General features: G+C 43.7%; 1 protein-coding gene across 1 annotated transcript in view; it reads right to left on the reverse strand.

The window, feature by feature from the left end:
* The window catches only part of LOC138286631 (C-X-C chemokine receptor type 2-like), a 31,220-nt gene extending 15,988 nt beyond the window's left edge, over positions 1 to 15,232 (reverse strand). The window contains exon 1 of the mRNA XM_069227082.1: positions 15,178 to 15,232. Coding sequence (XP_069083183.1) covers positions 15,178 to 15,193 — 16 coding nt within the window. The 5' untranslated portion in view covers positions 15,194 to 15,232. The remainder of the gene's footprint in view (positions 1 to 15,177) is intronic.
* Between the last annotated feature and the right edge of the window lie 9,557 nt (positions 15,233 to 24,789).

Consider the following 24,789-nt stretch of genomic DNA (forward strand, 5'->3'; position numbering starts at 1 on the left):
AATTGCCCAAAATCGTTTGATTTTACTACAATTATATGTCTAAAGTACTTATGGCAGTTTTGAGCTAGGCCTCTTCATCCATTGGTCTGTTATCCTGTCATCCTATTTTTTCTTCAGTTATTGGACATCTCAATTGTGAGTGGCAGCATTCTGCCTTTTCAAAAGGAGCACATCCACATACAATTTACTTCCTTCAAGTGCCAGAGACTGCTATTGCAATGTGTGATTTTTTGAGATTATTGTACTTAATGTACTGTTAGGCAATGCTTGTTTTATTAGATTGGCGATGGCTTGGGAGCTTCCTGAACAAAGGTATGCAAACACCATGATGAAACAAAACAAGAACTGAAAAAAAGTCAAAAGGTTGGCAAGCAACACCAGCCCTATTGGCTTTGTCTTTTTTGATGGAAATATGTGTACATAACATTACGGAAAACATGAAAAATGTAAGGCAAAAGAAACAGGACTACAAATAACAGAAACTAAAGTAGCAATGCTAGTTACCTTACCTTTCAACAGTGACAACCTTATAGCAATACATCCCATGAAAGTTACCATCCGAAAACTTAATGGCATGAAGAACTATTGCAAATAAATAAAAACTTGAACTTTAATGAAGGTGTGAGTGTATATCCTGGCTCCATCCTGCTCTGGAGGCTTCCTGATCCTTAGAGTCTCAAGCGATTCCTGGCATCTGTGCCCTTCCCTACAGTAAAAACTGTCAATCGCTCACATCACAGGGCTCACTCCTACCAGGATGGTGGGTATTCTTGTCATATTTCTTCCATCCATAGTGGGAAGGCGCCCACCCTGGCATAATGCTGGCCTTGCCATATGACTCTTGGCATACCGAGAGGATCCTAGGCATGATGCTGCCTCACCCTGGCATCATAGTTAGGCTCTGCATACTGTTGAGGACCTTGGCATAATGGTCCTTTTCCCTGGCACAATGTCCTTTTCATGATGGTGCCCTCTCTTTGCATCCCACTCTGGTGCCATCTTTGGCATATTGTGGATATCTTTGGCATTATGGAGCTCGTCTGTGGCATACAGCTGGCTCTGGCTTAAAGCTGCAGATTCTAAAGTGTCAGCCTTCATGTAGGTGTAAATGTTTAACTAGAAACTGTGGAGTGTGCATGATGGCCAAAACTATAATCTGTGTGGTTTGTGGAGATCACAATGACTTTTCTTCTGTGAACTTTGTAGAAAAGTAGCCTCTTTCTAGCTTGGTTACCCCCACTTTTTGCCTTTTTGTCAGTGTGTTTGACTGTGTCTACTGGGATCCTGCTAATCAGGCAAGGTGCAGAGTACCTGTGTGTGAAGGCACCCCTGCATTAGCAGAGGTGCCCCCACAACCTCCAGGACCATTTTCCTGGACTTCGTGAGTGCGGGGTGCCATTTTAGGTGTGTACCGTACATAGGTCACTACTTATGCCCAGCTACATAATGGTAACTCTTGGTATACCGAGAGGATCCTAGGCATGATGCTGCCTCACTCTGGCATCATAGTTAGGCTCTGCATACTGTTGAGGACCTTGGCATAATGTTCCTTTTCCCTGGCATAATGTCCTTTTCATGATGGTGCCCTCTCTTTGCATCCCACTCTAGTGCCATCTTCGGCATATTGTGGATATCTTTGGCATTATGGAGCTCGTCTGTGGCGTACGGCTGGCTCTGGCTTAAAGCTGCAGATTCTAAAGTGCCAGCCTTCATGTATGTGTAAATGTTTGTTTAACTAGAAACTGTGGAGTGTGCATGATGGCAAAACTATAATTTGTGTGGTTTGTGGAGCTCACAATGACTTTTCTTCTGTGAACGTTGTAGGAAAATAGCCTCTTTCTAGCTTGGTTACCCCCACTTTTTACCTTTTTGTCAGTGTGTTTGACTGTGTCTACTGGGATCCTGCTAATCAGGCAAGGTGCAGAGTACGGGTGTGTGAAGGCACCCCTGCATTAGCAGAGGTGCCCCCACGACCTCCAGGACCAGTTTCCCGGACTTCGTGACTTCGGGGATGCCATTTTAGGTGTGTACCGTACATAGGTCACTGCTTATATCCAGCAACATAATGGTAACTCTGAACTTAGGCATGTTTGGTATCAAACATTTTGGAATCATACCCAATGCTTTTGCAAGCATTGGTTGTATGATTCCATGCACTCTGGGGTCTCCTTAGAAGACCCCCAGTATTGCCATTCCAGTCTTCTGAGGTTTTCCAGGCAGCTCCAGCTGCTGCCACCTCCCAGACAAGTTTCTGCCCCCCCTGTTGCTTGAGCAGCTCAAGCCCAGGAGGGCAGAACAAAGGATTTCATTTGGAAGAGGGGTGTTACATCATCTCCCTTTGGAAATGGGTGTTACAGGCTTGGGAGTGGTAGCCTCCCCAAGCCACTGGAAATGCTTTGAAGGGCACATTTAGTGCCCTCATTCCATAATCCAGTCTACACTAGTTCAGGGACCCCCCCAGTCCTTGCTCTAGTGTGAAACTGGACAAAGGAAAGAGGAGTGACCACTCCCCTGTCCATCATCATTCCAGAGGTGGTGCTCAAAGCTCCCCCAGAGGGTCCCTGGGTTTTGCCATCTTGGATTCCAAGTTGTCAGGGCACTCTGGGAGCATCTGAGTGGCCAGTGCCAGCAGGTGATGTCAGAGCCCTCCCCTGATAGGTGCTTACCTGTTAGCTGGCCAATCCTACTTTCAGGGCTATTTAGGGTCTCTCTCTTGGGTGGTTCTTCAGAGTCAGATTGCAGGAATCCTCTGCATCCTTTCCTTCACATTGTTACCGAAGAAACTGCATCTGGACCCTCCAGGAACTCTACAACTGCAACAAAGAAGCAAAGACAACTTCTACAACATTGCATCTTCAGCTCCTGCCAGCAACTGCAACTGTTTCCCAGTTGTGCATCCTCAGAGGACAACCTGCCTTCAGTCTGCACCAGAAGAACAAAGGAATCTCCTTTGGAGTGAAGGAGTCACTCCCCTGGTTCAGCAGGCACCTCTCTGCAACAATGACTCGTTGTGAGGAACCCTTCTCCTGATGAGCTGCGTGGATCCTGCATCATGGGTGGTGGACTGAAGTGGTCCTGATGTACAACTGTCCAACTTTGGTGGAGGTAAGAGCTTGCCTTCCCATGTAAGACAGTACCCCCGTGCACCGGATTTTCTGCAGTTGCCAAGGCTTGTTGGCATCCTTCCACAAAGTGCTTCATGCACCGTGCAGCTGTGGCCCCCAGCACTCCTTCCTGCGAAGCACAGCTTCCTAGGTGGTTCTCTGACGGCGTGGGACCCTTTTTTGTAGTGCTGTGTGGGCCTCCTTTTGCACCTTCTTTGTCCCCCTGCTGTGGGACTCCTGTGCACACTGCCTGGTCATCTGAGGGTTCTCTGAGTTGCTGACAGCCCCCTCTGACTTCCCTTCCTGGGTAAAGTCCCCCAGGTCCCTCCTGGTCCCACGCAGCGCCATTTTCCGCTAACTGTGAGCTTTGCATGTGCCAAGGCTTGTGTGCAGAATCCAGCAATGCAAACCAGACTGCAATCATCCATCCAGTGTGGGACATCATCTTCACCAACCAGGAACCCGCATTCATCTTCCTGGGTGCAGTACTGACTGTTGTTCTTCACCAATGGCTCTTCTTTTGCACCTTCATCCGGGTTAGCAGCGACTCCTGTTCTCCCTAGACTCTTCAGTGCTTCTTGGACTTGGTCCCCTTCTTCCACAGGTCCATCATTGGTGTCTTGCAGTCTCTTCTGGTTCTTTCATTATTTTCTTTCTCGTGTTCTTCTGTGTTCTAAGAAGGTTACTGTGATTTACTCCTGCTTTCTTGGGCTCAGGGGTGGGTTCTATTACTTTCCTTTGGTATTTTCTAATACTCCCAGCGCCCCTCTACGCACCACACTTGACTAGGTGGGAAACCAACATTTGCATTCCAGTTTCTTAGTATATGGTTTTTGTTCCCCCTAGACACATTCCTAACTATTGTGATTTTCACTAATTGCACTGTTTTCTAACTGTTTTTATGCACATTTCTGCATACTAGTGGATATATTTTATGTATTACTTACCTCCTACGGGAGTATAGTCTCTATGGTATTTTTGGCATTTGTGTTACCAAACTAAAGTACCTTTATATTTGTAACACTGAGTATTTTCTTTCATGTGTGAGTACTGTGTGACTACAGTGGTATTGCATGAGCTTTGCATGTCTCCTAGTTAGGCCCTGGCTGCTCATCCACACTACCCATAGAGAGCCCGGCTTCTAGACACTGACTACATTTCACTAATAAGGGATAGCTGGGCCTGGTATAAGGTGTAAGTACCTTAGGTACCCACTACAAAACAGGCCAACCTCTTACAAACATCAGTTAGGGAAACTGGGTGGCACAAAGAACTGTTCCACAAACACAACATCAAAAGACTCAGGGAGGGGGCCAGGGTGGGTAGGTCTTGTACTGCTGGGGCCCACTGGTTCTGTTTGCTGCTGAGTGACAAAGAGTGGTCTAATATGATAGTGAATTGTATTATACTTCATGTACATTCATAAATCACATTTTTTCTTATATTTGGAGCCACACACATCATAACCGTATTTGGACATGGTAGATAATTGATAGTTGCTGAAGTCCAGGGAGGTCAGTCCAACCCTATCACCCCCAGAGACCTACCCCTCCTGGACTTTAAACGTGGGGGACCTGGGCAGGTTTGGGAATATTGCCTGGAGAGTGGCCCCTGCCGGGGCCCTTGACTGCAGCAGTTACTGCCAGAGGTGGGGAATAAACAAAGAAGAGAGAAACTTGACCAATTAGATCTCAAGTTCTCTTTTCATATCTATTGTAATCTTTAGGAAGTGCATCAGATGATTGGGCTGAACTCACTTTAAATGTCAAAAATATTAGATTTATTGTTAGCTTTGCTATTCAGTAAATAACGCATAATCGGAAGGACTTCACTCAACTATCATTTAAAGCATGGTGGTATGTAGTCTGTCATAATCATGAACTGGACACAGCATATATGCGAAGGCCCGGCTTTAGGGCAGTGTGACCGGTGCGGCCGCACTGGGCGCTGACCTGCAAGGTGGCATTAGCTTCAAAAGGGGGGTGGGGCATGTGTTGGGCAATAACATATTTTAAAAGCACCTACTCCAGAGTTCCTGGTGCGTCCAACTTTCATAAAAATGTAACGATAACTCTTGTGATTAATGTTCCAGATAGATAGAAAGAGATCAGCGTTTTTGTTTAGTGGCAGATCTGACTCACCCTAATGTAGGAGGGTTAATATGCCTGCTCCAAAGAGCAGATCTGTATTTTATGTCAATAGCTGAGTGGATTAGTAAAGCCAGTCTTTTACCTGAGCTTTAAAACAAATGAAATGCATGTGAAAGTAGGGGACATGGAGGGATGAGGGGCACTTTTTCCGGGTGGTAGTGAGGTATTCTGAGGAGAAGTTAGCAGTTAGCGGAAAATATGCACCCTATGTCACTTGTATTAAAGCGAAAGGACTTATAGAGCCCAGCTACCTACTTTCTTAACAAATCTGCCAAAACATTGTAATGCCCCCCTCACCTGCTGCACAAGAAGTTCTTCAACCTCCACGATTTTCCATTTCTGATGTCATTACTTTTTTATTATAAGGTATGTCTCTCTGTATACATTATCACTTCTCTGTGGATTTTGTATCAGACTACTTTTCTCATGAACCACGTATCCCCCCCACATCCCCCTACCCCATCTCCGGGATACATTTGTACTGATTTTTCTATTTTGTTGTTTCCCTTATTTAAATTGTTGAATATATTGTGACTTTATTGTATTTGTCATGATAAACGTATACTTTTAAAAGTTAAGACAATCACAAGTTCTCAGAAAAGAGAAACAATTTGTGTGTAAAAATTATCAAAATATGCAAAAGAATACCTAGAGATTAGAAATTAGATTAGTGAAGGATATGGTGCACCTATCTTAAAGTCAAAGCAAGAAAGAAAAACAGCAAGTGTACAGAATACCTATCAGATGTAATGAGTGATAGATGAGTGTAAATACCTCTACTAACAATGGTAATGCACAGCACAGAACACACCATGAGTAATCGCATCACACTTTCAATTGGGCCACCTACTAGCACCCATGTGTTCGGCTTTGGAAGAATAAAGGTCTGTGGTAGCCTGCAGGGGTTCAAACAGTACTGTCATTTAAAGGACTGTCTTTATGTGTGCATGTTGTGCTGGACAGGTGTTTGCTAGGGATAAATCTATGCATTTCACTCTTTGAATGGTGGAGATCCCACTGGCAGCCAGGAGAGGGAGAAGGAGGATAGTTAGAGGGAGTGGGAGGTGCTGATTGCCCAAGATAACACACTATTTAAGGAAGGAAAGCCAGGAACTGAAATCTGGTCTCTTAGGGGCATATTTACAAGGACCTAGCGCCCCAAAGCGTCACTTTTTGTGACACTTCGGTGGCTCTGGGACCTCTGCCATATTTACAGGGTGGTGTTGAGCCACAAGGAAACGTAAATCTGGGGCAGCACCAAAAACTAACGCCACCACTTGGCGCAATGAGGAGAGTGCCATTGATGATTGTCTATGTGCAAGAAGGTGCCCTTTCCTGCACATAACAATCCTTAAATAATGATGATTTGCTACTTCTATGTGTGCTGCATTCTGCAGCGCACATAGAAGGAACAATCGCCATTATAGGTTGTTTATGTGCAGGAAGGGACACCTTCTTGCACATAAACAATCATTCCCTGCAACACAGCCACCCTTGCACTTTAGTGCAAGGGTGTCTGTGTTGGTGCTAGGCAGCTAAATTTAGCGCCACTGCAAGGGAAACACATGGGCGCGCCGTATTTGTGTAAATATGGTGCATCCCTGCGTTTCTGAAGTGACGCCGCATGGCGCTGGTAATTTTGGCGGAGCGCCGCTCTTCCCCACTTCCTTCTAAATCTGCTGCTAAGTGTCACGGAAAAGATGATCCCAAGGCCACATCAATTGTCCCTCAAATGTAAACATCACCTGGAGCTTTTCAGGACTTTATTCTGACAGGACGTATTACTCAGAGAAAAAATAATTGTTTTTTTTTATTGTGGTGACACGCGTGATCAATCAGAGATGCCTTCTTCTTCATTTCTGGTTTTGTGACTCAAGATGAAATCAGAACTTCCCGAAAGTTGCCCAAAGAGCTCCACAGGCCGCAATCATTTCACTTTCTAGAGCACTTTCACCAAAGAATGTTATATAAATGCTAAAGACACTACATGAGATTAAAACACAGTGCAGTGTTAAGGAATGGCTCAGGAGCATCAGGGTGAGGAGAGGAAAGACAACTGAAGACAAAAAAGCCACAGAAAACAGGGAACCCCAAAAAAGCATAAAGACAATGCCACTCGCCTTAAATTGTGGATTATGATGCTCAGTCTATGTAGGTAGGAAAAGCTGATTTTTGTCTCTGCCAACCTCAAGAGATCTGTCTTTAAAAGATTAGCAACCCTCATGAACTTAACAAAATTTATAGAGAAAAAAATGATAAAAAATGATAAACCTATGTGTGTGTGTGTGTGTGTGTAAAACGTCAACATGACTTCTAGAACTCCCATAAAAACCTTTGTGTCTCAAACCCTTGCCACTAGTCACCATATGGCACACTACATTAATTTGAAAAGCGTCTAAGATGTGCAGTTTGCTTAATTGAGCTCGAAGAATAAACACTTGTCCCACCTCGTGAGTTTATCAGCATATTTGGGCAAATATTACCACCAACGGGCAAAGGGGGCAAAATCATAAATGCAACTGAAGAGGGTACAGATCAAGGGATTCAGATGATTTGATTGTTTTTTCTTTCCTTCTGTTAATCCCCAAATACTGTAAGATTCTCACCCAAATATGGTCTGTGAAATTGGTATTCTCCATAGTCTCTTAATGGCTGCGTAACTCGTCACTGAGGCTGGCTTTATGGATGTCTGCTGGGAATTGATTAACATATTAAAAGTGGACAATATTGGGGTGGGAAAGGTTTATGTCTTTTCTTCACTAGAGAAGTTTTGCGAAGTTCTCTCTTTTTGCTGCTCCCATAGGTTGAGAAGGTTCAAAGTTTCCCTTGCCCGATCTGAATTTTCTTTTTTTGTAGTGCTAGATAATTTTCCCAATAACTGTACAAGCCAAGCTGAAAAATGTATGCAAAATATTTATCACCAAGGTTACCTTTAGAAAAGCTTTTTAGCAAATGGTTGAAGAATTATTCCCTACAAGTTTACCATTTGTGGCCCAGTAACAGGCATTATGCAATCTTACTGTGATGTATACCTTATGGAGAGCTGTTTCGTTAATGTTAAATAAGGAAGGGTGTGATCTAAATTGTCAAACCTGTCATATTTTTCATGTACAAGAGTAAAAGTGAAATACGTTACAAAGATGCAAAGTTTTTCAAATAAGCTTGCCTGAAAAAGGCAGAGGTTTTAGGTATCTGAGAAAATTGAGAAATCTTGACCCTAGTGTCTTATTCCCTTAAAGCTTTGTTCCTCCACAATGTAATCGTGTTTAAAAACTAGGTTTTGAGAGAAAAGAAGCTAAAATCACATCACGTTGATCATACAATTCTCCAGCTAAAATGTGTGTACAACAACATATTCACACAAAACAATGTTGCTCACATTTAAGTACACTGTAGTGGGACAACTCGTGGCAAGAAATATATAAATCCCAGATTCTTGACTCTGCATTGAAGTTTGACAGATTCAGGCAGTTTGAACCTCTGAATCAGTGCGGCTATGGACAGTACAGAATTCTCACCGTGCAACCTTGCATTACATAGGAATTTTAACAATTTTGGACGGCAAACCATGGTAGTCTTCCATGAAAATAAAGATGGTCGATCATTGTCTTATCAAAAGGAATACTATTCAATTTATCTGCCAGTATCTCTGACAAGATCAGGGTTATGAAGCCAAATTTAATTCAAAAGGTTGGGAGGGACCAGCTCCAAAATCCCAAAGATGAAGAATTGGTCCATAGATTGATGAAATTAGACCACTATCCCAGGCTGATTAAAACTATTGGTCAAGAGCTTCATACGTTATTTTGTGTGCTGATTAATCACTTGCACAGTTAAAGCATCGCTCCCTGAAGTCTTACTTGTCACCATAGCTCAACTCTTCCTCCCAAGACCTTCGAGGTGACCAGTGTTATTCTGGGACAAATCTCCTATTCTTAGAGCAGTGTTATTCTGGTACCCTACTCTTACTCTCATACCAGCGATATTCCAAGACCATACTCGTACTCTTAGATCATTGTTATTCTGAGGCCATACTCTTACTCCTAGACCAGTGTTATCCTGAGACTATACTCTTACTCTTAGACCAGTGTTATCCTGAGGCCATACTCTTACTCCTAGACCAGTGTTATCCTGAGACCATACTCTTACTCATAGAGCAGTGTTATTCTGGTACCCTACTCTTACTCTCAGACCAGCGTTATTCCGAGACCATACTCATACTCTTAGACAAGTGTTATCCTGAGACCATACTCTTACTCGTAGACCAGTGTTATCCTGAGACCATACTCTTACTCGTAGACCATTGTTATCCTGAGACTATACTCTTACTCCTAGACAAGTGTTATCCTGAGACCACACACTTACTCTTAGACCAGTGTTATCCTGAGACATACTCTTACTCGTAGACCAGTGTTATCCTGAGACATACTCTTACTTGTAGACCAGTGTTATCCTGAGACCATACTCTTAGTCGTAGAACAGTGTTATTCTGAGACCATACCCTTACTCTTAGACCAGTGTTATTCTGAGACCATACCTTTACTCTTAGACCAGTGTTATCCTAAGACCATACTCTTACTCGTAGACCAGTGTTATTCTGAGACCACACACTTACTCTTAGACCAGTGTTATCCTGAGACATACTCTTACTCGTAGACCAGTGTTATCCTGAGACATACTCTTACTCGTAGACCAGTGTTATACTGAGACCATACTCTTAGTCGTAGAACAGTGTTATTCTGAGACCATACCCTTACTCTTAGACCAGTGTTATCCTGAGACCATACTCTTAGTCGTAGAACAGTTTTATCCTGAGACCATACTCTTACTCCTAGACCAGTGTTATCCTAAGACCATACTCTTACTCCTAGACCAGTGTCACCCTGAGACCATACACTTACTCGTAGACCAGTGTTATCCTGAGACATACTCTTACTCCTAGACCAGTGTTATCCTGAGACCATACTCTTACTCGTAGACCAGTGTTATCCTGAGACATACTCTTACTCGTAGACCAGTGTTATACTGAGACCATACTCTTAGTCGTAGAACAGTGTTATTCTGAGACCATACCCTTACTCTTAGACCAGTGTTATTCTGAGACCATACCCTTACTCTTAGACCAGTGTTATCCTGAGACCATACTCTTAGTCGTAGAACAGTGTTATCCTGAGACCATACTCTTACTCCTAGACCAGTGTTATCCTAAGACCATACTCTTACTCCTAGACCAGTGTCACCCTGAGACCATACACTTACTCGTAGACCAGTGTTATCCTGAGACATACTCTTACTCGTAGACCAGTGTTATCCTGAGACCATACTCTTACTCCTAGACCAGTGTTATCCTGAGACCATACTCTTACTCGTAGACCAGTGTTATCCTGAGACATACTCTTACTCGTAGACCAGTGTTATCCTGAGACCATACTCTTACTCCTAGACCAGTGTTATTCTGAGACCACACACTTACTCTTAGACCAGTGTTATCCTGAGACTATACTCTTACTCCTAGATGAGTGTTATCCTAAGACCATACTCTTACTCGTAGACCAATGTTATCCTGAGACCATACTCTTAGTCGTAGAACAGTGTTATCCTGAGACCATACTCTTACTCCTAGACCAGTGTTATCCTAAGACCATACTCTTACTCCTAGACCAGTGTCACCCTGAGACCATACTCTTACTCCTAGACCAATGTTATCCTAAGACCATACTCTTACTCCTAGACCAGTGTTATCCTGAGACATACTCTTACTCGTAGACCAGTGTTATTCTGAGACCACACACTTACTCTTAGACCAGTGTTATCCTAAGACCATACTCTTACTCCTAGACCAGTGTTATCCTAAGACCACACACTTACTCTTAGACCAGTGTTATCCTGAGACTTTACCCTTACTCCTAGACGAGTGTTATCCTAAGACCATACTCTTACTCATAGACCAATGTTATCCTGAGACCATACTCTTAGTCGTAGAACAGTGTTATTCTGAGGCCATACCCTTACTCTTAGACCAGTATTATCCTGAGACCATACTCTTACTCTTAGACCAGTGTTATTCTGAGACTATACTGTGCATGGATTGTAGATGCTTTTTTTGCTGCGCAGTTGATGTATGTCACACTGATCATGATGGATTACAACTTGCAAATTTCTGCATAAATTATTGGGCCGTCCACGGGCTGCTGGTGACATTTGTGAGTGTTTGTCTTTCCTTCAAAGAGATGAAAAAAGAGCCCCACGCCTTAATATGAATCCTGTAGGACAAAATAATTATCTAAAAAATGCAAGGAACTCAAACCATGTTCTGAAGCAATTCAGCTGTTGAAAGCCAGAAAGCCGAAATCCCGGATTCTTTTTGTTCAGTTACTATAAGCACCAATAGATTAAAATATCACTTGTGTCTCTGGCACAGGCTGAAATTTGCTGAAGCCTGCATTAATCTTGTTGGACTTCCTGGTGATGTAAACACGGATGTCTTTCCTAGTACCCTTCAATATTTATACGAACAAAACATTATATTAGAACTGTAGAGGAGGTTATACGATGCAACTTAAACAAAAGACAGAGGGCTGCCATACAAAATTTGACATAAGAATGTAAAATAAATAGTAAAATAAAAAAGAACATAAATACATTAAAGATAAAAGCAAAACCAAAATTAGTCAAGAAGGTTAAAAAAGAAGAAACAACAATGAAGAACTAAAATGAAAGAATAACAAGTCTCTAAATGAATTTCAGCTACTGGAAGGCTAACATAAAGAGGCTGGTTCAGAGTCTCTTGCAGGTGGCCATTGGAGAGGTTACCTGGGGGAGCTGATTTTTAAGTGGCCTCCAGAATCAAGGCATGGCTAAGGATAAGACACGATCAGACAATCTAGCACGAGGAAGACCAGGGAGACTGAGCCCTATTACATAAATACACTTCCACTTAAAACTAGGGTACAAAGGTGGTTGTAGGTGGGGTTTTTCCATCTCAAAAGGCTGGCTTTGATTTCCCTGTGTCTCCCTTTCCAACATAGGGTGCAGGAGTTGGTGGTGTTGGTGATGTCAAGGTGAGGTTATCCTAACAGGATATATCTTGTCTTGACTTCCCAGAGGACTTGCTCCTAAGACTCCAGAAATGACAGCATGCAGGGGCTTAGTTACTTATGCACTTGAGGAGGCAGGCCGTCTATGCGCTGCAATGGCTACTCTTCAGTGGCCCCCTATCAAGGGGCTGAAGAAAACTGGCACTGCACCCAGTGCAGCCCCCCTTTCCTTGCCCCTACCACCACCTGTAGAGGCCACAGGCACTCATTTTTTCATACAAGTGGGCAATAAATTCCACTCCACCAGCAGAATTGGCGGAACTTTGACTACTCCATGTTACGCTTGTAACTGATTTGCGCCCATTCGTGGAGCTCAGCAGAATCTCGCTGAGTTTTAATTGAACTCCACAGCATTCCGCCCACCCCTAATTTTTTGCTGGCGGTGAGGTTCACCGGCACCCATTTTTTGGGATTGGAATTCGTTTTCTTCAGCTAACATTTCTCAAGAGGAAGAGAGGGAAAACGCACAATAGAGAAAGAATGAGAAAGAGAAAGAAGGGAAACCCATCATAAAGGGAGAAACCAGGAACTTGCAAGTGGGAGCTTAAAAAGCAGGGAGTGTCTGGAAGTCATTTATTTCGGATTACCAGGGCACCCCGAAGTAGTCCACAAAATCTATATCGTATAAAACAAGTCAACAAAAGTTCTGAACATGTCTTGTTGCTGGTTAGGGTTTCACTTCTTCTGAGTATTTTACTGTGCATAGTCTATAATTGTCACCAATGGGCTCTGGGGACATGATAAAGGGTTTTGCCCCCTGAATGAACATCGAACCCACATTATCGGTAGGACAGAATTTCGAGGACAAAAAATGATATTGACCAATAAATGGGTCTAAATTTTCTATACCTAACTCCACATATAGGTACCTATGCTTTACATATATCTTCAAGGTACATGGATGTGGAGTTAGGAATAGCAAATCTGTAAATCCCTATATGCATTTACCTTTCGATATTTGTCCCTCGATATTCTGGCATCGATATTGCTGCTGATGCGAATATTCAGTGGTACAACCAGGCAAAGCACGAAAGAAACAGTTTGCAACTTGCACGTTGTCAGAAGTTCGAGATGGCATAATATGAAGTTGACATATGTCATGCAATTGTATTTTTACATGTTAAAAATGATGTGCTTCACGTCAATTAAAAGTCGAAAATTCACGGGCTTACTTTACTGTGTGTTTCACCTGCAGATTGTGGGATGAAAACACTATTTTTGTTTTTAGAGCAAACCCTTGAAATGACCTTGATGTTTGGGGATTGTGCGTATTAAATAACAGTGGGGATGCTTATCCGCGTGAGATCTCTGTCTCTCTGTAACACACACACTTTCTGTCGCTTCCCTTCCTTTTGTTTCTATTTGTCCTTGAATTTTCTTATTCTCTCTCTCTCTCTATCACACTTATTACAGAGCTCATTAAACGACACTCAACACCCGCCCGCAGTCCTCTCTGCATTTATTTCTCTCCGCCTCTGTTACTCTCAATCTCTTGCACTCACCTTACAAAAGATAAAACGCTGCACGTTTTCACTTTGCCACTCATCAAACTCACTCACCTGGCCCAGGTTTTAAAACTCCAAGTCACTCAGTCAGAGGGCGGGGAGGGCCGTGACTCGAGGGGGGCGGGGGTCATTGAGTGAAGAAAGGGTCTGCCGCCCGCGCAGACAAGATTCAGACTCTGTGCGCCCCCCATGGTTTGTTCGGCTCTGGGCAATGTTCGTAAAACTGTTTGCAACCCCCTTAAAAGAATGTCGAATAGGAACTCTAACAGCAGGGGCCCGGCGGGAGGGCGGGGGAGATTCACATTATATCAGGAAATCCATTAAAAATAGTTTTTGTTTTTTTTGCAAGGAATAAGTGCATTGGGTACAAAATGTGAATATGCAATTCCGCTTTTTCTAATTAAATGTGATTTCCTTCATTTGCGTATTGTGGAGCAACACAAAAATACAAACATGTTTAAAAAATAACTGGAAGACGATCTGAGAAGTTATTGCAACGTTATAGTGAACAATATCAAATGCAAGAATGGAGCTAAAGCTGAGCTGAGTCTGCCTAGGGGCTCTGTGCCACAATCTTACTTTGAAAGTAGCGCCTTGAGTGGTCCTGGAGAGCGGCCTCTGCACTGACTGTCCATTGATGCGCTACAGAAAGACCACTCGGGGTAACGTGAGTGTCTCCTGCCCAGCCCCGCCGGCCTTGGAGAGGCTAACGACCTATAAGGACATCTCAGCAGTGCCTGTTTCCAGGCACCTCCTTCAAGCAGCAAAACTGCACTAGCAGTGTCCAAGGCAAGGTATAGAGGGTGAAGGGAAAGAAGTGAGGAAGACAAGAGGGAGGGCGGGGGGTGCAGAGGGTAGTGACCTGAAAGAAGGAGTGAAAAGGGAGAAGAAAATGAGGGAGTATGGAAGAGAGAACAGGAGGAAAAGGGAGCAACCGAGAGATATGGAAAAAAGGGAGAGATGAAGTAAGAGAAGACAGTGAGATGAAACTGAGATACAGAGAGAGAGAGTGAAATGAAAGAGCTACATTGGGAGGAAAACGAATAGTAAAGGAACGAGGAAAGAAATAAAAGATGAGAGAGAGAAAGAGGGAGTGAAATGAAAGAGGAAGAGCTACAGAGGCAGTGGAAAGAATAGGAGAGAGTAAAGAGAGAGAAGCAGAGAAAGATGAGAGAGAGAAGGAGGAGGGCGAGAGAGATGGAGAGAACGGAGGTTAAGACAGGAGGAGAATAGAACGGCTGCGTGTGATGCTCAAGGGAAGACCAGGGCAGAGAACACGCGCATTGGTTCTTCATGGCTATGCTCCATGCAGAGCCCTCACCTGGTGTCGCTGCCATCCGCCTCCCGCGCCCCCTCCTGCCGTCTGAGGCCTGCGCTTCTCACATCGCACAGGATGGGAGGCTGGAAAGAGGAACCCCCATTGCACAATCTCCATTTCACTGGCGAACCGTTTAGGGAAGCGGAGGCCTCCGTGAGACCCCTGCGCTCAGCACAAGAGGCAGCTCGTACATAACCATGGACAAAGCCAATAGGTCTCCTCTATGCGAGAGCTATGGCCTTGGCAATGTGTTTAGCCATGTTGTACACCAATGTGGCTGTTGTTCAGCATGGCTGAAAGTTAGTGGCATGGAGTGTGGTAGAGTGGAATGGAGTGCCGCTGAGTGGATCAGAATGTCGTAGAGTGGAGTAGAATGGACTAGTGTCATAGATGGGAGTAGAATGTTGTAGAGTGTTGTAGAGTAGAGTGTCATAGAATGTAAGGGCACAGAGTGTCATTGAGTGGAGTAATGTAGAGTGGCATACACTGGTGTAGAGTGTTGTTGAGTGGCAAAGAGTGGAGTACAGAGGCACACAGTTTACTGTTTAGAGTGGAGTGGATTCAAGTGGAGTGGAATAGAGTGGAGTAGATTAGAGTGGCGTGGATTGAATTGGAACGGATTGGACTGAAGTGGATTGTAATGGATTAGAGTGGCATGCTTTGGATTAGAGTGGAGTAGATGAGATTGGAGTGGAGTGGATTAAAGTGGAGTGTATTAGAGTGGAGTGGATTGGAGTGGACTGAAGTGGACTGGGGTGGATTAGAGTGGAGTTGATTGCAGTGTAGTCGAGTGGAGTAGATTGAAGTAGATTGGAGTGGAGTGGATTAGAATGCAGTGGATTGGAGTAGAGTAGGGTTGATTAGAATGGAGTGGATTAGAGTAGAGTTGATTAGATTAGAGTGGAGTGGATTAGAGTGGAGTAAACTGGAGTGGTTTAGAGTGGAGTGAGTGGAATGGATCAGAGTGGAGAGCATTAGTGGATTAGAGTGTCATAGAGTAGAGTGGATTTGAGTGGGGTGGAGTAGGGTGGATTGGAGTGGATTAGAGTGATTTGGAGTAGATTGGAATATATTAGAGTTGAGTGGATTAGAGGGGAATGGATTGGCATAGGTTAGAGTGGAGTGGATTTGAGTGGATACAAGTGTAGAGAATTAGAGTGAAATGGAATATAGTTGAGTGCATTAGACTGGTTTAGAGTGAAGTGAATTAGAGTGGAGTGGATTGGAGCAGTGTGGAGTGGGTTAGAGTAGATTAGAGTGGAGTGGATTAGAGTGGATTGGAGTAGAGTGAATTAGAGAGAATTTGACTGGAGTGGATTGTAGTGCATAACAGTAGAGTGGAATAGTGTGGATTTGAGTTGATTCAAATGAAATGGAAAGGAGTGGAATTCAGCGGATTAGAGTGGATTGCAGTGGATTAGAGTGGAGTGATTTAGAGTTGAGTGGATAATAGTGAAGTGGATTTGAAAGGATTAGAGTAGGGTGAAGTGGATTGTATCAGAGTGCTTTAGAATGGATTAGAGTGGAGTGAAATAGATTGGATTAGAGTGGAGTGGAGTGGATTAGAGTGGGATGGATTGGAGTGGATTAAAGTGGAGTTGGAGTAGAATGGTGTAGAGTGGATTGGAGTAGATTGGGGTTGATTGAAGTGGAGTGGTGTTGATTAGAGTGGAGTGGGAGAGATTAGAAGTGGATTAGCGTGGAGTGGATTGGAGTGGGTTATAGTGGAGTGGATTACAGTGGTTTGGATTGAAGTGAGTGGACTGGGTTGGAGTGAATTAGAGTGTAGTAGACTTCAGTCGTGGATTAGAGTGGACAGGAGTGGAGTGGGTTTCAGTGGATTGTAGTGGATTGTAATGGATTCATGTGGATTAGAGTGTAGTGGATTGGAGTGTAGTGGTTTAGAATGGATTACAGTGCATTGGATTTGAGTGCAGTGGATTAAGTGGATTAAAGTGGAGTTGATTACAGTGAAGTGGATAGGATTGGACTAGAGTGGAGTTGATTGTAGGGGAGTGGAGTGGATTTCAGTAAATTAGAATGGATGGTAGTAGATTGGAGTGGGTTAGAGTTGAATGGATTTGAGTGGAGTGGATTGGGTGGAAAGTATTAGAGTGGAGTGAAGTGGATTACAGTGAAGTGAATTAGGGTGGATTATATTGGAGTGGACTGGATGGACCAGATTGGAGTGGATTAGGGTGGAGAGGAGTGGATTAGAGTGGAGTGGATTAGAGTGGATTTATTTGGAGTGGATTAGAGTGGAGTGAATTAGAGTAGACTGGATTAGAATTGACGAGAGTGGATTAGAGTGGAGTGGATTAGAGTGGAGTGGCATAAATTGCCTGTTCTTGTTTCTTACGTTATTCCTCACTGCTTCATAAATTGGCCCTCCCCAGCAGTGAAATTCCAGTGGCACTGCCCATGCAGAATGTTGGTTGTACAAAGCATTAACACAATAGGTGAGGCTAATATTACATTTCTTCCAATGCCCCAGACCTTCCCACGCTGTTGCAAGCCCCTCAGATGACCACCATGAGTGAAGTGAAGTGCACAAAGCACAGAGTACTGCAGCAAAACACGAAAAAACTAGAACAAAAAGAGCTATGCAGGGAGCCTTATGATTGTTTCCAGTCTTTTATTAGTAAAACCAACCTCAACCACTGTGGTACATTTTAAATGCAGAGTTTGTACTTCTTCAGACCAAACACTCTTAAACTGCCTACTAGTATGGATGACGTGATTCGTAAACCTACTAATACTCATTGCATGTAACATTTCCTACAGACTAATTTACATACATATGATTGATGTTCCCTGGGTAATGTGTGTATGGTTTTAAGTGCCCTAAACGCCCTACACTGTTATGAGTAGTGCTATAAAACAAATGAAATGCATGTGAGAGAGCGGCTATGGAGACATGAGGGGCACTGTTGGAGGGAGTTAATAAGGGAATTCATGGGGAAGGAGGTCCCTTGTGGGGTACCAAAAAGAGTGTCATACCGGGAGCCACCAGAGATAAAGTCGGCACTGTTTCCGCCCGCCGCCCCAGCAAAGTGTTCCTAACGTGGCCGGCAGGGTCTCAAGGGGGCTGGCGGTCTATGGAAAGACCACCAGCATGAACACAGCGGTGTTTACCACCGTGTTCATAATGACCCCCATAATACCTGGTCCTTAGGTATTCATCCTGTGTTCTTGTTGGAGCTGGTTTCTCACTCCTTCCCTTAGCGAAGGTGCAGAGCTCAGGACATGTGTCTCTTAGTAATGATTGAGTGATTTGTTTATAGAGCGCATGGTCACCCAAGGGTGTCCTGGAGCTAGATTCTAAGCTGACCTGGTCCAGCACTAGGGTGAAAAGAGGGTGATCTTCGGATGTGATCAGCAGTGGGATCCAGAGGAAGTGTGGTCCAGACAGTGGTGGCAACAGAACAGCCAGGTGAAGTAGCCACCTAGAACAGCAACCAGCATTTCCTCAGCAGACACAGAAGGCAGCAGGTGAGTGATGTTCCTACGAAGAGATAGGCCGGGTCTTGTTCATTGAAGAGCAGGTCGACTATATGTACATTTTGGGTCGTATGTTGCTTGTACCATTATCCATACACATGGTGGGGGGTTCTGTGAAAAAAAGAATAGACAAAAAAAAATCAAAACAATGGGCCCTATGAACAAAGGTATTTTTAAATCATAAATGTACATTTAGGACCTAAAGTACTTCCATGTACACCTGGCAGAAATCCTCAAAATAATTGCTTGCAGGGATAAATGTATTTTCTACTGCAGGTTTGTCCGCCAAAAGGGTCTAGAAATCTGCAGTCATGAATCCCACTCAAGAGGTTGGGAGGGGGTGTTTCAAGGAGTGGTTTGCCTTGGAAGTTTGGCAATGCTAACAAGTTCATGCATTGCCATACTCCAATCTGACCCTGTCCCACCTGGAAATGTTTGTCAAGCTTCTTCACCCAAGAGCTGGAGTAACTCCCCTTTCAGGATGGAAAGGATTGCTCCCACATTTTCTTGGTGTACTATGGAAGGGCCTTCTCTAAATAAATACATGTTTTCCCCATGGAGGAAAAAAAGTAAAAAGGCATGTGTTTGCACAGGAGGCTCTGTAAGTCCGTGCATAGTTCGATGCATATAGATTCTCACACACGGGAACAGGACTGAGTGAAAATGTCACACAACCCCCCAGGAGTACACCTTCAATCCTGTGCCCTGCGCACTACTGGGAATGTTTCTATACACAAAAATATGTAAAAGTATGATCAGGTGAAGATGTAAATCTCCGCCTGTGAATTTATGTTTTTACATGAATAGGGCCCAATAACGTTCCATCTGCTCCCTCTGCCAAAAGCGTTTAGCAAGTCCCTCAATGAACATTTATTATTGTCACGATTAAGAGAATTAAAGAGTGAACTTAGCAAAGACAAGTTCTGCATACTGAGATTTAACATTCACACTCTTGGCATTCATCTCAAAAGTAAAATCATTGAATTTCAGCTAAATTATTTAAAGAAAACCCCAAAATATCAGGAGAGCATTTTGTGAGGAAATGGGATGTATTATATGGAGTGGTTGTGCGACCTCATTGCAACCTCACTGCGTAATACATTTACCAACCACTTTAGGACCCTTAGGCTTCGTTTATCAAAGCTTCAGTTCGACCATCAGTAGTTGAGACTCTGAGCAGAAAAGCTTACACAGTGGAACATGTGTCAAGCATTCAAACAGTACCAAAAGATTTGACTAAGAAATTGACAAGTCACCATCGAAATGTGATAACAATTTATAAAAACATGCTGCATTTTTAGACACCAGGGTGAAAAAGATCCACCAGAGAGTTCCAGTGATGTAGGATTTCACTCAATCATGAACAAACCTTGGCAAATTCAATTAATTTGACACTCAGAAACGTTTTGAGCAAAAAGTGGGCAAGATGTAATGCGGTCAGCTAGAGTTACTTGGAGTGACAAATTCCAGCAGAGAGCCAGTCAGAGGGACCAGCAAGGATCTCAGAAACAGTTACCTCCTCAGAAGAATTAGTCTTCTGCAGCCCCATTAACTTTACACAGTCCTATGTATGACTATGGATGTGGTCCTGATGCTGAAGATGCTCAAGGATGCTGTGGATGTGAAGCAGTCGAAAGGAGTCTTCCTGTGGCTACTCCTCGATTCACAAAGGGAGTGAGGCCTTCCTGGTCATAGGGTCGATGTCTCTCAAAGTCCTCTTGGTGCTGGTAGATGTTGAGTTGCCACTGGGCTGCCAGTTGCCCGGTATCACAATCACAGCCAAATCCTTCCATGGGTGATAACACAGCTTCTGGGTGACTGAGCTGCACTCCAATGACTCTCCCAGGCTCTGTGAACTCAGGTGAACATTGAGCATTGGATCCTGGTCTCTGGTGCTGGGCTACCAACGTGCCCCAGCAGGCTTCTCAACTTCTGTATCCTTGTGCTGTGAACAGGTTGGCAGCTAACTGACCTTTGGAGTCTTTTGGCTTTGGTTGGGCTCTGGAGACGACTCCCCCTAGAACAGAACACATCAGGCACAATAACTCTGCTTTGCTGGCCATAAGGTTCAGCAGGTGCAGTCCAATCCTCTGCAGCCTCCTTTTGCTGGATCCACGGTGCAGCAGGGCAGCCCTTCTTCAGTCTTTCTTCTGGTCCAGATGAGATCTAAGTTCTGGGTGGTAAAGGTGCCCTATTTATCTATAGAAAATGCCCTCAGGGAATGATGCTGTTGCTAGCCAATGGGCTACCATTTTCCCTCCCTCCTGACAACCACTTCCTGGGAAGTGTTACATCTGGCTATCCCAGGATGCACCATTGTGAAGACTCAAAAGATGGCAGAACCCCTCTCTTGGTGTCAAGAACACCTGAGTCCAACCCAGAGGTGTGGCTATCAAGAGGGCTATACGCCCCTGAAAAAAATGGTTTGACAACTGGCTGCCGCTTCCCTGCTCCTAGTGCCAACCTGTCTACTGAAACAAAAGAGGAGCCCCTCTCCCAAATGTTCCTCATTTGCCCTTCAAAGGCAGCTTCTCCTTTAAAGCTTGCCTTTTGGGCTTACACCTGTGTGGCTTTCTGTCAGGGGGAGGTAACACATCCTCTAGTAGCAGGCCTCTAGTATCTCTCCTGGGAGTCATTAGCTCCCTAGGAAGGCAGAAAACTATCTACATTAAATGGGCACTGGAAACCTTGGCCAACTAAAGTGGCAACTTCTAGAGTTGCACTTTACCCACCAATGACATTAAGTTCAATTTAACCATTAAATCAGATTTAATGCACTTATTATTTTGATCCTTAAAAAAATAACTTTAGAAGTCCCATCCAGAAGTTAGCAGGGCTGAGGTGTCAGCTTGGAACTCTGTACTTGCCAATGGGACTAGTAGCCTTTCCACAGTAAAAATGACAATTTCGTTTTTTTACTGCTGGAACATGTAAATGTATGTGTTCCACTTTTTAACATACAGCACCATGCCTTAGGGCTTGTTAGGCCTACTTTGGGGTGACGTGCATATACTAAAAAAAGAGGTTTGGGTGTTTCCATTGTCTTAAATGGCAAAGTCCAGTTAACAGCTTAAGACTGCCCTTCAGGGTGGTCAAACAAGTGCTACAGTCCTTGGGGGACACTCTAATTTACAGGCCCTGTGCACCCCTGGTAGCATATACAAGCCAACGTACAATTAATTTAGGCTGTGCCAATTAAGGGCAATCCAATCAAACATGCACAATTTTAAGGGTCAGAGGCCATGCATTCAGTCCTGTTTAGCAGGGCTCAGGGCATTTCAGAACTATTACACCAGTACCTAGTAAACAAAATGTGGGTTAACAGTGGGGGTAAACCTGCAAAAACCATCTTTGCTATCCCTGCTTTTAAGTGTTATTAAGGGAGCAGCAGCAACATAAAGTAAATAAGGCTCTTAGATCCTTGTGTGTTCTCTATAGGTTCTACTCTTAGCTCTTCCACCAGCTCTTCACCAGTACATATGAGGCGATCAAGAGGCTTGGGGTAGGACAAGGAAGCAATGCTCCGATCTAACCAGGGACAAATGGTGCCTATCACTCTCTCTACTCAGCGCTTTTTCATTAATGAACTCCCATAACAATCTTAGGTTTCTTTCATCCTGAAGAAGGCCAGCCGTGAGTTGTCTGCATGCTCCGAAACACAAACAACATCTTATTTTATTACAGTGACATGTTTTGACCCAATCAGCAGGCTTATTCTGCAGTGAAACGTAGTATGGTCTAATGTCTAAATTCTTTCCTGACATATTCCATGATGTCTCTTGGTTGTCATGACATTGCGTCATGTTCTAGTAACTTTGAGTAGCGAGAAACAACAGAAACGAATCCTTTTATAAATTATAAAATGCAAGAAACTGAAATAGTTTTAAGTAGAAGTCAGGGCACTCTACAAGCTTAGTGAGCATGGTATGTTCCATGACATGCTTGACCAAGAGGGGGAGGTGGCTCGAATAGGTAAAGAGCAGAAATTTGGTACAGTCTCTTAACTATTCCGTTTATGATTAGGGCAGATTTATCCATTTCAGTATAAGGGTTGGGACCATAATAATATAGTGTATGACTAACCTATTAATTTGCAAAGAAACAGACACGAAGGAAATCGCAACATGACACTAAGAGCGAACACCCCTTCATGGATGAGATTGTGTCCTTACTTTGACTGCTGATTTTCGTTTCAGCTGACACTTGCGTTTGTATTAGGTTTGTATACGTGCCTGCCTACCTTCAAAATAAAGGCAAAGTTACAAGAAAATAAATTGCACTCTAATATTTTTCTGTTTTAAGGGGTTGAGCGTTTACCCTAGTATATATTAGAGTTTATAATCTGACCTTCTGGGTTCATTTGGCAATGTTATTTCTTTGATTTTTCTTTTTCTGATGTGGGGTAAGTAAAAGTTGTACACCAGGCAACACAAATTTGGCTTTCAATAAAAGTATATCAAACTCACTCAATAGATGGTCATAAACTGTATAGTTTACTTTGCTAGGTTTAGAGCCCATTGTGTTGGTTTTGTTGGTTGCGGTAGCTACATTCCCTACATTAATATTTCGGGATAGTTAAATCACATTTATAGAGTGAGTAGAAATAATATTTTGAGGAAGTTAAATAACATATAGGGGTCATTCTGACCCTGGCGGCGCAGAATGACGGAAGCACCGCCAACAGGCTGGCGGTGCTTCCAAGCCCATTCTGACCACGGCGGTAAAGCCGCGGTCAGAAAAGGGGAACCGGCGGTTTCCCGCCGGATTTCCCCTGGCTGGGCTGAATCTCCATGGCGGCGCTGCTTGCAGCGCCGCCATGGAGATTCCGACCCCCTTCCCGCCACCCTGTTTCTGGCAGTTTTTACTGCCAGGAACAGGATGGCGGGAACGGGTGTTGTGGGGCCCCTGGGGGCCCCTGCACTGCCCATGCCACTGGCATGGGCAGTGCAGGGGCCCCCTAACAGGGCCCCAGCAGGATTTTCACTTTCTGCATTGCAGACAGTGAAAATCGCGACGGGTGCAACTGCACCCGTCGCACCCCTGCAACTCCACCAGCTCCATTCAGAGCCGGCTTCATTGTTGCAGGGCCTTTCCCGCTGGGCCGGCGGGCGCTCCTTTGGCGGGTGCCCAGCGGGAAAGCCAGAATGGCCTCCGCGGTCTTTTGACCGCGGAGCGGCCAAATGGCGGTGACCGCATGGCGGGCGGCGGTCAGAGTGACCGCCATAGAGTGTTGTTATAATTATCGAGCCCGATTCACAAAGGTAAACTTAGACCAAAAGTTTGGATTTTTGGCCTAAGTTTAGACCACAAGTCTAAACTTAGACCAAAAGTCTAACTATACTGTGAGTAAAGTTAGACTTTTGGTCTAACTTTAGACTTTTGGTCTAAGTTTAGACCAAATTTTAAACTTAGACCAAAAGTCTAACTTTACTATGAGTAAAGTTAGACTTTAGGTCTGAACTATGGGCCCGATTCACAAAGGTAAACTTAGACCAGAAGTTTAATTTTAGACCTAAAGTATCTAAGTTTACTTGCAGTAAAGTTTGACTTTTGGTCTAAGTTTGGACTTTTAGTCTAAGTTTAGACCAAAAGTCTAAACTTAGACCAAACATCTAACTTTACCTCAAGTAAAGTTAGACTTTAGGTCTAAACTTGAACTTTTGGTCTAAACTTAGACTTTTGGTCTAAGTTTACCTTTGTGAATCAAGCCAATCATGTTATTCTCCCTTAGATATCCCCTTACTTGGGATCTAATTTAGAGTTCAGCAGATGGGTTACTGTATCGCAAACGTGACAGATATCCCACGCGACATATTACATGTGTCTTAGGATATAATACACTTGTAATAGGAAGATGAACTGTCAGTCACGCTTGTGACAGAGTAAACAGCTAGCCCAACTCTAAATCATGCCCTGAGATGCAAAGATGTCAAATAAAAAATGCACATTTATTCATGCTCTTATTCATTGTAAGATGATAATTATGTTTCAATATATTCATGCTTCTTTAGTCTGAATCGGGTTCTTTTTTCCAACAATTGTTTTTTAAATTATGAATAAAATCTAACAGGAGCTAATATTTCACTTCTTGTTTAATATTATTAAACAATGAGC

The sequence above is a fragment of the Pleurodeles waltl genome, chromosome 3_2 (assembly GCF_031143425.1).
Source record: "Pleurodeles waltl isolate 20211129_DDA chromosome 3_2, aPleWal1.hap1.20221129, whole genome shotgun sequence".
NCBI lineage: Eukaryota > Metazoa > Chordata > Amphibia > Caudata > Salamandridae > Pleurodeles > Pleurodeles waltl.